Here is a 17,735-nt window from a genome sequence, read left to right on the forward strand (position 1 = left end):
TGGGGGCGGAATGGGGTGGGATCTGTTCGTTTTTGGATATGAGAAGGATTTCAGTCTTATCTTGGTTGATTTTTAGGTGGTTATTGGATAACTAGTGTTGGACTTCTGTGAGGGTGGCATTTAGCTGGTGTACATCATCTAGTTAGGGAATTTTAAGTAAAGCTGAGTGTCATGGGTGTAGAGGTGGAATGGAATGTTTGCTTGTTTGAGTATGACGGTAAGGGGCTCCATGTACATACTGAACATGGAGCGCAGACCAAGCCTTGGGGGACACCCCAGGTTATAGCAAATGTGTCAGAAGAATTGTTTATTTTTATTTGTTGTAAGAGGTTTAGTAGAGAAGATGTGGACCATTGTAGGATCACCCCATCTGCTCCAATCCTTTTTTGAAGGGAGTTCAAGAGAAGCTTGTAGTCAACCGTGTCAAAGGCCAGCGACAGGTCTAGGAGCATGAGCAGGCAGTATCGATCGCCATCATGGGTTTTGTGCAAGTCATCTATTATATTCAGGATAGCTGTTTCTGTGCTGCATAGTTCTCTGAAGGCCAATTGGTGAGGGTCCAGGAGGTTGTTGCCGTCAATGTGTTGGATGAGTTGCAAGAGAACACATCTCTTGAGAATTGTTACTAGGAAGGGGAGGTTAGAAACAGATCTGAAGTTATTGAGGTCATTCGGGACTGCAACCAGTTTTTTTTGCAGTGGCGTGACTTGACCAAGTTTGAGGCAATCTGGCATAACTCCGGTCCTCAGGGAGCTGTTTATTATCTTAGTCCAGAGAGGGGATTAGGGTATGATTAAGTGTTTTTGCCAGGGGGACTGGAAGGGAGTCTGCGAGGTGGGAGGAGGGCTTGGACATAACAATGAATTTTGCAGCGTGAATCTTTCTGGATTCACTATGCTGTGCATTATTCCGCCATTTAGTGGTTGGGTCCGGAATTGTAGTCTTTCCTCTTTTTTTTTCGTGGCTCAGGTGGGCGTTGACATACCACCATTTGGTGTCCTTCGTGACGTCGGCGCTTTGGTCCCCATTTTCAGATTCTTTTTTCCGCCATTGGGTCTGGATCGTTACCGAAGAGTTTCAGAGATTTGAAGAGAGAATCGTCGAAGAATAACAGAAAATCGAAGAAATCACAGATTACAACACACCCGGCTACAGGTCAGGTAACCGGGACGACGAAGGAGAAGGATTACACCCGAAATCTCAATGTTCAACGGAAAATGCGCACACAGGGGGCTACCTGAGCGCGGAGATGGACAAAACACCATTCAAATTCTGCGACAATTTCCACCACAAATACGGCCAGAAGGACCAGCATCCAGTCAGCAACCTCTGCCTGCTGCTCCACCATAACAGCGAGGACTGCAACGTGTGCTCGGCATTCACACCGAAAACCCTCAGAGTAAGCGAGTAGCAGAGAAGGGCAAACTACACCATGCAGGGGCCACCTCCTTCAGTCCGACTCTTGGGCCTCTCCAGTGGAGAAGAGGACGACATCGCTGAAGTACCGGAGAACTGCACAGTCGTCGAAGTCCATAAGAAAATGTCGAAGGAGGTAAGAGAGTCGTCGACCCCCAGACACTCGAACAACACTCGTAAGATTGAAGCAAAGTCCTCAAAGGGAGCATTGCCATCGAAGCACTCGACGAAAGCAACATCTCCCAAAGACAAGCAGCACAACGGATCCTTCGAAAAAGGACTCCCAGACGGTGAAAAACCCAAGAAAAATCAAGGCCGTCGAAGGATGCCCTCGAAAAGGACACCTCGACGCCGAGAAAGGAAGGGCCAACAACGACTTTGACGTCGACGACCTTGAAGCGAAGCGCTGAAACTCTCGACACTGAACAAGCAGCCTAGATGGAGAGGAAGAAAAGGAGGCTCAAGGCCGAAATGGCGAGCATCCTGCAACTCAGAAAGGACTTCAATGAGAGGATGAGCCAGTACACCATCCCACCGAAGCCCGTGGCCGCAGCCGAAGGGGCGACGAGGACCCTGAGGCACCGAAAATGCCTGAACCGGTTGAGGAACAGAAGGAAGAGGCCCTTTATTACTTTGAGGGCGAAGGCGGGGAGGATCAGCAACTCGACGTCCTCGGAGGCGCAAGACTTGGAGTGGCATGACCGTGAAGCTGAAATACCGGAAGGAGTAGACACATACCCTTCGAGGCCTTCACCGCCGGACGATATAGGGATCTAAAATATGGTGGTAAAAGGCTGCAGAGACATATCAAGTGAAGTTGGAGAAGCCCAAGGCTTGTTTTCTGCAAGAAACTCTGCTACCTACACTAACAAGGAGTCAATTCCTGCCCATGCTCCCTAGTGTGCTGGACCAGGGCAGGGAAGCCCTTAGTGAGCCAGCTGTATGTAAATCAGTGACCCCGAGGACAGAAAAGAAGTACAAACACTCCTCAAAGGACCCTGCATACATTCAGGGAACAGTGCCAGCTGATTCAATAATAACAGCAACAGCTAGGAAAAGGGCCAATGTACCCACAAATGCCGGACCACCTCCAGACAAGGAGAGTGGAAGAATGGGCCTCATGGGGAGGAAATTGGAGCAGAGTGCAGCGATTCAATGGCGCATCTCAAACTCTAACGCCCTAATCAACAGGCACGCATAGCAACACTGGCAGGAGGTGGGACAACTCCTGAAGCATCTGCCAGAACAGTACCAGCAAAGGGCAGCCCACCTGGTAGAGGAAGGAAAAAACATGGCTAACACATGTTTGAAGTCGGCTTTGGATGCTGCTGAGACATCCAGCAGGCAGATGATGATTGGGGTGACAGAGAGAAGGCACGCATGGCTTAGGATTTCAGGCTTCAAGCCGGAGGTACAGAACAACATCTTGAACATGCCCTTCAACGGACAGCGACTTTTTGGAACACCAGTTGACAACAAGTTAACTCAGCTCAAAAAGGACAACGAGACAGCAAGGTCCATGGGAGCACTACAGTTCAGAAGGATGAGAAGGGGTACACCCTCAAGAAGACCAGCAGGTAGGGGAGGCAACGAACCTGGTACATCGCACAAAGCCTTCCAACAAGGTTATCAAGGAAACATAAGGCGAAACCAAAACCTGATTTTACAAAACAAACAATTCCTAGAACATATAACACCAGTAGGAGGCAGGATAAGCAGGGGCGTAACAGGATATGCGGGGGGGGGGCCCAAAGCTCCAGGGGGCCCCCTCGGCACTGCACTCTGTCCGGAGAGCTCCTAATTGAGCCCGGAGGGGGCCCCTCTACATACCTTGCAGGGAGGCCCCCTCAATTTTCGTTACGCTAGTGAGGATAAGGGACTTACTCCAGGAATGGAAAAAGATCACAACGGACAAATGGATACTAAACATCATATAATACGGCTACTGAATAGAGCTAGAAAAACAACCTCCAAACAAGAGACCAAACAACAAGGTGCACTCGGCAAAGGAACTTTGAGTGTGTGCTCTGTCATCAACTCAAAATACCTTGCTTCCAGCATAGATCCCACTCTGCTTATTCAATTGCATCTGGTCTAATGTTCTTACTTTTGCTTCACACTCTAAACTTCTCTACTTTCTCATTCTTTTTGGCATTTTCATACCTTTTGACACAGTCAATAACAATATTCTCTGCTCTACTTTCTAGGCATATCCTACTGTGAGCTTCCTTTGCTGTCTTTTTACCTTTGCAGTTGAGTATTCTTGGGCTGCTCGGTCTTTCAGATGCCTCCATCTTTTATACAGAGTTTCTCAGGTCTCTGTTCTTTGTCTGATCCTGTTTAATATATACATTACATTCTTAGCTTCCAACATCTCCTTCTTTAGTCTTTCGTTTCACTTTTACAGTGCAGACTTCAAAATATGTCCTTCCCTTTTTGTCTTTTGACACACGGCTCACTAACTGCAATGTACTTGTCAGTGGTCTTTGAGGCACCTTACCTCAGCTCCAATAAAACTAGGGCTCTGAGTTAATACTCCATCCTCTCACATATTTGTTTCCTTCTTTAGTCCCTCCTCACCTTGTTCCACTCTTCCCTTCTGCCTGAAATCTGGGTCTACTTTTCAACTATTTCTTTCCATTTCTGAAACATATTTCCTTAGTTGTACCTCTCATTCTAGTCATACAGCATCCAACGTCAGTGTATTCAGGCATTTCAGACAACTGCAATTAATATTTGTTTATGTTTTTTTACAAACATTCTATACACCTTGCTTCCGGTTCTCTTCAGATTTTCGCTGTCTTCAAAACAGTCCTATATTTTTCTTGTCAATGTTTTTCTTACAGCTTGTATTTTTTCTTGACTGCAATTTCCTACACAGTATTGCTTTCTTTCTATTACATCAAAGTCCTCTGTTTTGTGGTCTTGATCCGATTTACCCTTTTTTTACCACAGTTTGCATTCCTCTACCTACCATACAATCTGATGCACAGGTCAATATGCTTACTTCCATGCTGTTGTGCCCTTATACTTAAACTCTGGAATGCTCCACCTTTCTAATTTCACTCTGCCACCACCATATGCATCTTCTGGACTGACCTCAGAGTGCCCTTTCTCTCTTCCATGTCAAGCTTTTTCTTTATGATGTTATTTCATTTTCCTTATAGCCCACCTACATAATCCATATTTGTGTCACTGACCCCAACAGAGCTGCCCGCACCCTCCCCTTAGCACCTTGAGACACTAACGGGTGAGTAGTGCACTCTACAAAACCCTAAATGATTGATTGATTGATTGACTGTCTACACCACTTTATGGAAAACATGTTTAAGTCCTCTATATCAACATGATTACAAATGCGATCTCAGCAGGTATGGACATTCCTCCCTCATGGAACACAGTGGACATAGTCCCAATCCTTGAAAAGGGTAATAGAGCAAACCCGGCCAGCTATAGACCTATAAGCTTAATCGACACATTGCAGAAAATCTTCTGCAAGCAGGTGCTACAACGAGTACAGGGATGGATCTCTGAGCACCATTTCTTGAGTGACCTACAGGCAGGCTTTCGTGCAAACATCAGCGTGTTGGATCAGGTCTTCCGCTTCTTGTGTATCTACTGGAGGGAGGTTAGCATTAGAGGGGGAAAACTATATAGCTTTTGTGGACCTACGCACTGCATTTGATTTGGTCACAAGAGTAAAACTGTGGAGAGTGTTGACCTAAATAGTGTTGCCACACAATTTATTAGAAATGTTAATTCGGCTGCACTCCTCAAACAAGGCACAAGTTAAGTGGGGTGATAACAACCAGCTCACCAAGCAATTCTCCGTTAACCGTGGAGTGAGGCAAGGGTGCGTTCTAGCGCCCACGCTATTTCTCTTTTTATAAATGGCATGATTGATTACTTAGACACGGATGGGATGTGATGCCCCAAAGGTGGGAAAGCGAAGAGTACCAGCCCTACTTTTCACGGATGACATCTTATTAATCTCCAAATCCCCCCTTAGTCTGCAAAAATTGTTGAATAATTTTACCGACTTTTGCAAGGTGCATGGCCTGGTTCTAAACAAGGCAAAAACTAAATATAAGATATTTTCAAAGGGAAACACTAAGCAACCCGAAAGGCAAATGTATGTAGGAGTAACCACCCTTGAACAAGTCTTTGCACTCAACTTCTTGGGTATTCATCTATCCTCAAATTTAAGCTGGGCACCTCAAATTGAAAACACTCAACTATCATTAATCCAACAAACCACCCACCTAGGCAAGATACATAAAAAACAGTGTTTAGGAAAGTGGCCCCAGCACTAGAAATGTATAACACTAAATTACTTGGAGGAACTCTCTATGGGGCCGAATTGTGGGGCATTGGAAATGCAAACTCATTACCTCGGTAGAAAACAGGTTTATTAGATCAATGCTAAACCTTCCCATTAGTACTCCCCTGGCCCCCATGTTTTTAGATATGGGTCAAAAAACACTACTGCACAAGATGGGTTATTAGCAGTTAATGTTTTTGAACCGCCTGTGGTCGGTAAACAAGCTTACCCCTGTTAGAGCAGACACGATAGACTGCCTAAAGCGGTCCAAGGTGAATTCTATACCATGGTTTATCTGCTTGAAGAATTTACTGAAGAGCATTGCATTGGGATGGGGGGATACTGGTCGACCCCAGAAAAGCTGGCCCTTATTCCAAAATGTAGTCTTAAAAAGATATACTGGGATTCGATTATGGAGAAGGAGGTGGCCAAACGTGTGGGCACCCTGACCCAAGATTTTATTAATTTTAAATTTGCCCCTTTTTACGAGGAATCCATTGAAAAAATTGTACCTCCAATGGCACGGAAATTATTCATTCAATACTGTTTTAAAACTTTAGCAACCAAAGTGTTTTGTAAAACGTGGTGTAGTAATGCCTCCACATACGATGAGTGTCCTGCAAGCAATGCTTGCCCAGAGTCAATTTTCCACCTGCTATTTATTCTTCTGCCCTTACTATAAAAATCAGCGGCCAAAGTGGAATTTTACCGATTCGGTAATTAAGAGTAGGTATTTCTAATGTAGGTACAAATTCGGTAAATTTTACCGAATCGCTAAAAATCGGTATTTGATATTGAATCCTTTGGGCCTTGAAGCCCATAGGATTCAATATCAAATACCGATTCAGTATTTACCGAATCGGTAAATACCGAATTTTGCAAGGGTGCAGGGGGTGTCACTTTGACACCCTCTGGCACCCCTGTTTTAAGCTTGTGTGCCATGTGGCACACATACATGCCCTAAGGGCATGTATGTGTGTCACATGGCACAGGTGTACATGCACAGATGTGCATGTACACCTGAATCGGTATTTTACCATGCAATTGTATTGCATGGTAAAATACCGATTTTCAAAGCCCTGTGTCAATGTGAAACTTGGCACCTACATACAAAAAATGCATTTTCGGTAATTTTACCGATCGGTATATTTACCGATTCGGTAAAATATACAGATTCGGTAATTTTACCGATTCTGTAATTTTACCGAATCGGTAAAATTACAGATTCGGTAAAATTACCGAAAATGCCTGTTTTTTATCCCCCTACATCTCCATGGCCATTTACCGGTCGGTAACGGCCGAATTCGGCCGTTACCGGCCGGTAAATGGCCAAAATCTCCCACCTACATCTGGCCCCTAGCCACTGACATGAGTAGGGTGGTGGTATTTGGTCTGGCCAGATTCTGGCATGCATTATGGATCAAATGTTCCAAATGTATTTCATAGTTTCCCAAATCCTTGTATGGGGCTATTTTTATTGATTTTAAATCTGCATTGCTTTTATCTATGCTGTATTCTGTATTTTGTATACTGTTTTTATTGTTTACATTATTTTTACATTGTTTGGCACTTTGCACTTAATAAGATACTTGTGATCGAAAATAAAGTATTTTGATGATAATGATGAAAACCTTTTTATATTCATTAAAAATAAATTGCTTGAAATACATGAACCTGCCCACCTATACAGACTATTGACAACTCAAGTTGGTAACCGATGATTGTTTCTTCCCAGAATATAAACAGGTGCGCTTGTCTGGGCCATGTGATTCCACATTGGAAGAGGAGATGGGAGTACGGCCCCTGGACCTGGTCATGCAGCTTCCCAGCCCTGACTGCTCCTTCCATCCCATTTCTCCACCTGACACTCCCTCTCCAACCACTCCTTTTCCTCATGTGCAAGAGAGCCAGCCTCAGGAAATAGGGGTACCTGCAAGCGCTGAGGACTATTTGCAACACCCTGCTGCATTCCATGGGTTGCAAACTACAAAAGAAAGCAGCATTTTTTCCAGGTATGATATATAACATAAGCATTCACAAACATTTTCCCAGTGGCCATAAAGTATGGTCTGAGGTGTGGCCATCAACAACAATGATGCCGGCATGGGTCCCTGCTGGGAGTTGTAATGTGGGCACAGGGGAGCAAACAGTGAGTCTTAGAGTTATGTTGATGTTTTTGCAGCGTGAATCTTTTCTGGATTAATGTGCTGTGCATTATTCCTCCATCTAGTGGTTGGGTCCAGAACTCTCCTCTTGTGGTAGTCTATTTTCTCTTTACTCTTTATTTTTTGTTGAGTGTCAACTGTCATCACCATTTGGTGATTGTTCCAGCCTTATCCTGATGTCAGATGCCCATCCCAGAAGCCTCTGCGCAAGGTCGCCATCTTCAGATTCTTTTTCCCGTCGTTGAGTCTAAAAGCATTACTGAAGGCTCTCCAATTTTCATAAGAGAGAAGAGTAAAACGAAAGATCGTGGAAAAAAAAGTCAAAGTTCCAGAGGAAAAACAAAAATCGCAGCAGTCGCAAAGAAAGGGGTTTTGTTTCAAAGAATCCACTGATTTCTACAGAGGGACACCAAAGAAGTAAGTGCAGCATGAGGCCGGCCAACAACAGAAGGGCGGAGAATACCTGGGTAGGGGCCCCTGCACTGAGTGACATGGAGAACACACCCTTCCACTTCTGCCTGGAGTGCCACCACATGTTTGCCCAGAAAGACAACCACCAGGTGTGTAATCTCTGTATATCGCGAGACCACCATATTGAGGGCTGCAAGGCCTGTACAGGGTTCAAGCCCAAAACACTAAGGGCAAGGGAGAAGCAAAGGCAGGCACACCATGCCATGAGGGACAGAAGAAAACTCTGTTACCGAGGGACTGTCAAGTGAGTAGGAAGAGGACAACATCGCAGAAGGAGCAGAGGGAGAGGGACCGGACAATAAAAAGGAGGTAATCGATGTCGAGCGAGAGCACACGAAACACAAGGAAAAGCAGGCACAGGCAATGCTAAAGAAACAAAGTGTGGGGAAGTGTAGAACAATAGACTCTAGAGCCCAAAAGGCTGCCTCGGAGCTAAAAGGTTCGCCAATCAAAGCAAGTCGAGGTCAAAAGAACTCCTCGGATCTGACAGCAAGTATACTGCAAGCAGACAAGCCTCAGAAAAAAACGTTGGCATCTAAAGATGACCAACGTTGAGAGAAAAATAAGAAGGAAGCAGCCGAAACACTTGCATATGAGAGCTCGACACCGAAAAAGAGCAGCAGACAAGTACGGTGTCCAGTTGAAAAAGGAAATATCGCAAACATGCTTTCTTCTAGAGACACTACTACCCTCACAGAGTAAGAGCCAGTACTTGTCAAGCATCCAAGTCCAGTGGAGAAAAGTCTTCGAAAGCCAGGAACTTGCAGGTCAGTGACACTCAGGGTCGAGAGGAAATATAGGCTTTCCTTGAAGGACCCTGCATACATATTAGGTAATGCGCTGGGGGACTCCAGCATTGTGACCACCACAAGGAAAAGAGCGAAAGAACCAACGACTTCTGGACCAGCCCCAGATAAAGAAGGCAATGAAAATTGCTGGGAGGAAGTTTGAAAGTGGAGCTGCAACACAGTGCCACATTACAAATTCCAATGCCCTGCTTAATAGATATGCCCAACTACACTTGGAGGAGGTAGCAGAACTAATGAAACATTTGCCAGAGCAGTATCAAAAAAGAGCGACCTCCCTCATGGAGCAAGGTAAGAACATCGCTAACTCTTACCTGAAATCTGTGCTAGACACTGCAGACACAGCATGCAGACAGCTGATGACAGGGTAAACCCTGAGAAGGCACACCTGGCTGTGAGTGTCGGGCTTCAAGAATAAAGTCCAAGCCAATATCATCAACACCCCGTACAATGGGGAACACCTTTTTGAAAGTGCAGTGGACGACACACTGTTACAATTAAAGACAAAGACACAGCAAAGTTGATAGGAGCACTCCAGTTCAAAGGGCTACAGATAAGAGAAGTCACACCTACAAGAAGACCGGCCAAATTGCCACAATCCAACAGGGCTTCCAACAGACAAGCCACGCACAGATGCCATCACAACAATAGCAATATCAAGCGCCACAGAGAGAGCACCTTCGCAGAAGAGCGAGAGGCAGAGGACAGCTGCATACTGTGAGATATACTGTGTTATGCTGTATCTGATTTGCTATCCATCCACCACACCTTTGAGTAAGACTTCTCTGCTGGCTATGCTACCACATGGTCAGATGGCCTCATAAAAGACAGCTGTTTATGAGGTAGAGTGCACCTCCACTGTTCTCCATGGTCCTATGGCCTCATGGTCCCCACATTCCAGATGGAAAAAGAGACCATCAACATGGCACATAGTCCTGTCGACTTTAAAAGCATTGCATGATGAATGGAAGTCATGCCACCAGAATACCACACCATCAGATAACCGGGTAACTACCAAAGCATATGGATGGGTGGATAGCATTTATTTAGTTTATATTCCATTAATAGAATTAATATAGTGCATTACTGAGCCAGTGGTTAATGAAGCACTGTATACAAGACATAAAAGACACAGCAAGAGAATTATTCATTGTACAATTTACTTAAAAAACACAGTTCAAGTGAAGTTATGAAACCACCAAACTTTGCCTGTCATGGTTAGTTTTCACAACAGCATGCACACCATAATTCACACACCAAATGCAGTGATCATACCCTCAGCCTTGATGCGACTTATGAATAATATTCAACAATAAAACTATTCCAGTATTTTAGTCCTGCAGACCCCTACAACTAATGTCACCAAATGTCAACTGTCTTTTTCCAGAACAGAGATTAGTGTAGTCTCTGCCTTCCGGTGTGGTTATGCGAGTGCCACATTACACAAACTGTCCAGCCATATGAATACCGTTAAAGTGCCTGGTTCTGCAAGATTCCTTCTATTGTCTATAAAGTTTAAATGCACATTCATGTTTAAATAGAATCTTCATTTGCCTTTTTTAGGTTTCGCCCTGGCGTTGCAACTGCGTAGCAGTTGCTCCGCCCAGGGCGAAATCTCATGATCCTACATATGGGCTATGGTCCCGCCTCTGTCTCCCATTGGCTAGCTCCATAAATGGAGGCTAGCCATTGGGAGACAGAGGCTGTCAATCACGCTTTCCCCTGAAAACGCGATTCGGGGGCGTTTCTCTGTCTTTTTTTAAGTCCCGCCCCTTTGTCCTGGGCCGCGCTGTGATTGGCTGCCGGCCCGGGACACCCCCGTGACGTCATTCCCGGGCCGCGCTGTGATTGGCTGGCCAGCCCGGGACCTGACTTGTTTTTTTGTCCGTGCGGTTTTCTCTCATTGTTGCCTCGTTCTCCTTGCTGGAAGGAGGCATTTGATGGACCCTCCTTGTCTATACTGGCGGTGAAATTTGCAGTTCTTTGTGCGCGGGTTTGTTTTCTTTTATCGGCACCATTATTCCGGGGCTTGCGTAATAACTGTGCCCATTAAAGAAAAAAACACGTGCAACAGGCGCTCGGCTTTCACACCCGCTTCCCCCTCACAAACAGGGAAGAGCAGTGCTGGGACATCAAAGCACCGCTGCGAGGGAGTGTTGGCTCTTTGGAGACAAGGGACAACCTCCGCCACAAATCTAGCACCCTTCGGACGACGGGGTAATCGCTTCTCTTCCACATCCTCTGTTTCTAGTTGCCGAGTGAGCGGTGCGCGGCCCCTTGCTCAACTCCCAGGACAAAATCCCGCCACCTGCAGGGAAGATGTCCACGTCCTCCTCCGGACACTGGCCGTCGGCAGAGAACGGCACTCCCACCTCCTCCTACGGGGACAAGGACAACGTCTTCTACGAGAGGGTGATGACCTACCCGGTCAACAAGATGATGCAGGTGTTGGAGCCTATGTCACCCCTGTTCTCCCGGTCGATGTCTTGTACCAGACCGTGATGTACGCCAAGGAGCAGCAGTCACAACAGCCTCAGCACATTCAAAGAAGGGACCTTCTCCGTGCTTTCCTCTGACTCTTCTACGGACAGTAGCGTAACTCAAAGTGAGGGGGCCCCTGCAGGATGTGCAGAGGGGCCACAGAGTCTCCCATACACCATTGCTATTCATTTAACTTGGGCCGCTCCCACCAAACTCCATTCCTCGGTCCCTGGTTACCCCTGCGCACCTTCATCTATCTGGGCCTGCACGTTCTGTGAATCACCCATGAGAAGCAGCGCAGTCTAAATTTACACCCCCCCTTCCTCCCCCCCTGACAGTCCCTACGAGTACTTCGTGCATGCCTCTTACCTGTACTAATCAATCATTTGCACGTAGCGCTTTTCCTCTATATGTGCCTCTGCCCCTCTCCGTCCCTGTTCCGTACATGCTGCACCAAGTGTCTCTTCACAACCTGCAGTGCACTGCGCCCTCGCTCCATGTTCTTCTGTCACTGTGTGTAGCACCTTTCCGGTTACTCTTCCTTACAGGCCTGCAGTGCCTCCCACTGGTGTATCACCATGCCTGCACCCTTTCTCCCTGAAATCTCTCTACCCGTCTACGTTTTCTTACTGGCCGCATAGTGCATGTGCTTGACCCCCAGTGGCTGTTTTGCTACTGCCCTTTGTATTCTCTCTGCACCTGTTGCATGTTGCTTGCCCCTCGCTCTTCCGTCAGCTCTCGCACTTCTCCATACCGGTAACACCTACCTGCCTGTACTATCTCCTTGCACGCCTCACTTCCTGCATCTTGTGCCTACCGTGTCCCTGTTCGTTTCTGTAGCCGAATGCGCGCAATGTGCACGATTTCCCTGCCTGCTTTTTTGCGCTTAATTTTTCCTGAATATCTCTTTGCATGTTCGCTCTCATCCATTGTGCCTCCGCAAACTGCGTTCTCATTGACTGTCTACTGTGCTACGTTCGTCCTGGCTCTTCCTTAGGCCCGTGTCCTGTCCCTTCTCCCTGCCCGTGTCCTGTCCCTTCTCCCTGCCCATGTCCTGTTCCTTCTCCCTGCCCGTGTCCTGTTCCTTCTCCCTGCCCGTGTCCTCTCCCTTCTCCCCGCCCGTGTCCTCTCCCTTCTCCCCGCCCGTGTCCTCTCCCTTATCCCTGCCCGTGTCCTCTCCCTTCTCCCTGCCCGTGTTCTCTCCCTTCTCCCTGCCCGTGTCCTCTCCCTTCTCCCTGCCCGTGTCCTCTCCCTTCTCCCTGCCCGTGTCCTGTCCCTTCTCCCTGCCCGTGTCCTGTTCCTTCTCCCTGCCCGTGTCCTCTCCCTTCTCCCTGCCCGCGTCAGTCCCCCCATCCTTCTGTACTGTGTTTTGTTCACTAGCATTCACAGAACTCTCTGAAGTCCCAGTGGCTTAGTTAAGACCACCTGTAAACTCCGGCATACAGGTGATTTACATGTATAGACCATAGAACGCCACACCAGACTAGTGCTCACAATTGAGGTGTATCGGCTAGTACCGAAATACCAGTACACTTGATGAGCGTTTCAGCGAGGGGTGGCCGTGGCACAATCTAGTTGTGAGCAGGGCCTAATATTCAAGCGAATAACGACTATATCCACATATAAGACTGACCGGGTTGCATCAGTTGTGTTCATTAAAATATTTTATTTCAAACCACAGAACTTGCAATTCAGAAGTTCTCTTTTGGAACAAGAGTAGTCCAAGCTAATCGGGACTCAGGCTCTGAGAGTGACAGCAGTGTGCTCACCAGTGCCAGCTCCCGTAGTCACCACTAACAGCCCCTGTGGGCTCGTGAGAAGGGCCTGCGACTGTCAGCCAGTCACTGTACTTCATGCACTCGCTGTCTGATGAAATGAACACCACACCAGGGAGTGCCTGTACTCGAACGAGAAGTGCTGGTGCCGACTGTCAAAAATTGCATGCAGTCTGATGTGAAGTGCAGGTACCCAATGGTATGTCGTCATTGTAGAGTGAAGTGCAGTGTGATGTGCACGTGCTCGTTGTCTGAAAGTGGTATTACCAGGATGAGAAGACGTCCTAGCCCTCTGAAAGTGCCTGCAATAACGAGAAGTGCAGGTCCAGAATGTTATAATGTTTATAGACCAATGAGAACTCTAACCATGTGCTCTCTGAAAGTGTGTGTGTTCTGGTACTTTCCGATTGGGAGTTCCTGCAGTCTAATGAGAAGTGCAGGTACTGACTGTACGAAACTGTTTGACTCTGATGAGAAGATCAGGCACTATGTGTTTAATCATGTTTAGTCTAATGAGGAGTGCAGGTCTCCATGCCCATTCAATACACGGCCTATTTGCTGAGAATGAAGAATACCCAGTGGAGTTAGTATGGTAATTGAGGCGTGTTTTGGAGAATTCTGAGCCTGTGTCCTCACAGACCGGTGATTTAGATAGTTTGTAATACTAGAAAGTGTTCAATATACGTATTGTTCTTTTCCTGTTTGCACTGTTCTGTTCTTGTAAGTTGTTAGCACTGAGTGTTTCTCCTGCGGGTACCTTCAGACGCTATACAGCAGGCTATGCCTAGCCAGTCCCCTGCCTTCGCCCTCTTGGGTGCTGTGATAGCATTCTGCGTGGACAAACCTGCATATCAGTCTGTTGGCGCAAGTTGTGTGTGCGCGTTAAAATACAAGGCTCTAGTTTTTATCTAGGTCTGCTTGCCGAGTCTAGGCGCTGTACAGTGGGCGGGCATGCCTTCTTTATATATGGTTGTCCAAGCGCACCGAGTGTTTGCTGCATGTTGTGTGGCCATGCTGTGTGTTTGCGTGCCCTGCTCCTCAAACACATCATATGCAGGGTTAGCTTTTAAAGGATGTTTTCCAGGGTAGATATTAAGGCAGTTCTAGTTGTGTTCCGAATAGTGTACGCATATGTTTACAGTACGCGGGCGCGCATGCGCACTCTTTGTGTACAGTATAGTTTGTGTGAGCTGTGTATAAGTAAAGTACGTGCATACTTTTCAAATACACATATATCCATGTAAACAAGTTGTTTTTTCGTCGTCTCTTGCGTGCATGGTAATTGTGCAGAATAATGTGCTTACATTTTGTGCACACCATATAGTGTTTACAAGATGTGTGAGCATTCCATCGGGTTTGCGCCCCTCAACATGTGCACCATAGACATGTAATACAGATCACAGTTTATAGTGTACATCGCATTGCGTGAGTATGTATGCCTTCCATGCACGCAATATTGTGAATAATGCCACTTGGTGGACAGTAGGCTGTGCTCATTGTGTGTGCATTCTGTTGATTTACAAAAGGACGTGGGTGCACGCCGCCTATGCAAGGCACAGATTGTATGCATTCCGCGTCTGCCTGCTGCGTGTTTAGGGTATATTGCGTGTGCATGGCTTATGAGTTTAGCACGTGTCTGTAGGCTGTTTTTAAACAGTATAGTCTGCTTGAATTTTATATATGCATGCTATAGGCGTACAGTACTGGGTGTAGATGACGTGTTTTACAGTGTACTGCTTGTGCATGTTTGTGTATGTGTGTGTGTGTGCAAATGCAATAGGTCTCACATTTGCGAGAGATTAAGCTATTGGCAATGTAAATGACAATGCCATTTATTTATCTGTTTTCAAAAGCAACACATAAATAAAAATGTTGTCATTTACAATGCCAATAGCTCTAACTTTTGCAAAGGCAAAACCTTTGCATTGTAAATGCTTGTTATTTTATGTTCTTTAGGTATAGTTTAGCATGCTGAATGATATAATGAGGATTGAAAACTCTTGTACCACAACAAATGTTTGACTCCACTTCTCCATTCCTTACAGACCTGCTGGTGATGTGCCCCAGGAAAGCAACATAGGGAAATCTGAATCACTCAACATGGCTTACCTCGGGCCTGAAGACCCAGTCGAGCCAGAAACCAGCCCCTCAGCCGAGATCTCCCATGACTTCCGTACTCAACCTTCTACCAACTACTCCACCTGCTACAGCTTTGATTTCAACTCGCTAGTGGGCCATGGAGGAGCTGACTTCTCAACCATGAGCTATGGTCCCCGCCTGGAGGAGGGCCCGCTGGCAGTCCGCGGTGTGGCAGGTGGGCCGGCCTTCCCTCACAGCAACGACCTACGCTTTCCGGCATTTATTCAGAACTCTTGCGGTTCCTATGCCCTGCCCTTCCCAGGCGCTCAGTTATCCCGCGCGTACAGCACCCAGACTGCCACGGCCTACCTGGACACTGACAAATCAATTTTTTAACAAAGAATGATACCAAAGATGGTGGTCTGCAGCACAGACACTTAACATACCACTTTTGATTCCAACAGACTCCACTGCTCTTTCTGATTCAGCAGAGACCATGGTATAGTATGAAGAGGCTGCATTCCCCTTTCTACATCTTCTAAGCACCAGCAGTGATCACTGTAAACCGGACAGGACAATGCTGCTCTAGTGCATACTGCCCATGTGGGTAGAACACAGGTTGTTGTGCTCTGTCATTGGGAGATAACAGAGAAATTCTAAATCCCAAAGTGTCTTATCCCTTGGTTCATTATTTTTTTATTAAAGCGTGCCTGTTTGCAGATCAAAGATATAGCCCACAAATGTAGAATAGGGCAGTGGTCTGACCAACTGCAAAAGGCTACAGGAACAGAGTAGAAGTCTCACTGGTCCCGTGTTATTTCTCTACATGTCATTAAAATTATGTGTGACTTCAGGAAAGTCCCTTTAGCTCGTTATGTCACTGTCCGACTCCAGCCAGACCTGTCCAACACCAGCTCTGCAATTTCAGGAAATCCCATTCAACCCATGGTGCCTTGGTCTCACTCCAGCTCTAAAATGACCCCTCTCACTCTCTGACCTATCGTAGAAGCGGTTGCTTGCACTTCCCAGCCACACCCAGTTTATAATCTATTAGATTTTCTCTCCAATCCTCTTCTTACTTCCCTATTTATCTGAACAGATTGTCTGTGTTTTTTTTATAGTTAAAATAAAAGAGATGTAATTACTGAAAATTAAAACGAGTGCTCAGACATTTTCTTAAGAACTGCTGTCTTGGTTTTTCAAATGGACGTATTGCATAGACACTATATACAGTCAGTGAATGCGACTAATAACTAACTAGGTTCAAATAAGAAAGAAAGTCAACATACACAAAGTTAAACAGAAGGGGCAGAGTGAAAGTGAATTTCTATTGATGAGGGAGGAAATTTACAATAACCCAGACAGAAAGTCATAAGGAAACATCTGAAATGGTAATGTTGCATAAGCTACGAGTTTGGTGTAACTCTACAAGGTGTGCTTTTCCACCCACGAGCATAAGGAACAGAGAATGGATGGAATGCTGAACAAATCGAACATTCACCACCAGTCACAGATCTGGGTTTAATCCATAGTTTCTTTGCTCACCACGCCAACCAAGTTTGGACCCAGCCATATGCAGATACGTTTTGACCCTGATCACCATGGGAAAAGTCCAGCCCAAACTGCCAGGCCAGTTCCTCCCTGGACCGGAAACAAGCATCCTGGGACTGGTTTTGGGGTATCACACCTCATTAGCCAGGCTAGCTCCGGCCCGCGTCCAGCACCAGCCATGCTGCCCATCTGGACCATACTCCTTTAAAGGTTTGGTCTAGACATGAACTGTTGAAATTGTCCAGGGGAAGCTGCAGTCTGCACCCTAATGTAGATCTTAGCGCCATTAAACAAGGTGAAGCTGGCAAAGATTGGCAGTGTAAGGCATGCTCCTTTTCCTTCATTAATGGACATTCCCAAGGTTGCAATTATAAGACGCTAAGACAAAAACTCTGTCTAACACTCATATTCCAACCAAGGGGCCCACTATTAACGCGTACCTAATAAATTGTCCATCTCTCCTGTGAGAAGTTGGCCTGATGTATGATGTTCACTATTCTAGTGAGCACCTTGTATCAGTCCAAGCAACCCTTATGGTGAGTGGTTGTAAGTCAACCTTATAGACATGCTATCCTAGGGGTAGCATAGACCTAAGCAGTCTTAGGCTTAACTCAAGAGGGCATGTGAAGCCAGCTGTTTTACCATATGCAATCCTTTTAATACCAAATGA

General features: G+C 46.3%; 1 protein-coding gene across 1 annotated transcript in view; it reads left to right on the plus strand.

Moving 5' to 3' along the window:
- TBX6 (T-box transcription factor 6) overlaps positions 1–15,910 on the plus strand; it is a 63,056-nt gene extending 47,146 nt beyond the window's left edge. Inside the window, exons 7-8 of the mRNA XM_078650537.1 lie at positions 7,473–7,749; positions 15,481–15,910. Coding sequence (XP_078506663.1) covers positions 7,473–7,749; positions 15,481–15,910 — 707 coding nt within the window. The remainder of the gene's footprint in view (positions 1–7,472; positions 7,750–15,480) is intronic.
- The last annotated feature ends 1,825 nt before the right edge of the window (positions 15,911–17,735 follow it).

The sequence above is a fragment of the Lissotriton helveticus genome, chromosome 7 (assembly GCF_964261635.1).
Source record: "Lissotriton helveticus chromosome 7, aLisHel1.1, whole genome shotgun sequence".
Classification (NCBI taxonomy): domain Eukaryota; kingdom Metazoa; phylum Chordata; class Amphibia; order Caudata; family Salamandridae; genus Lissotriton; species Lissotriton helveticus.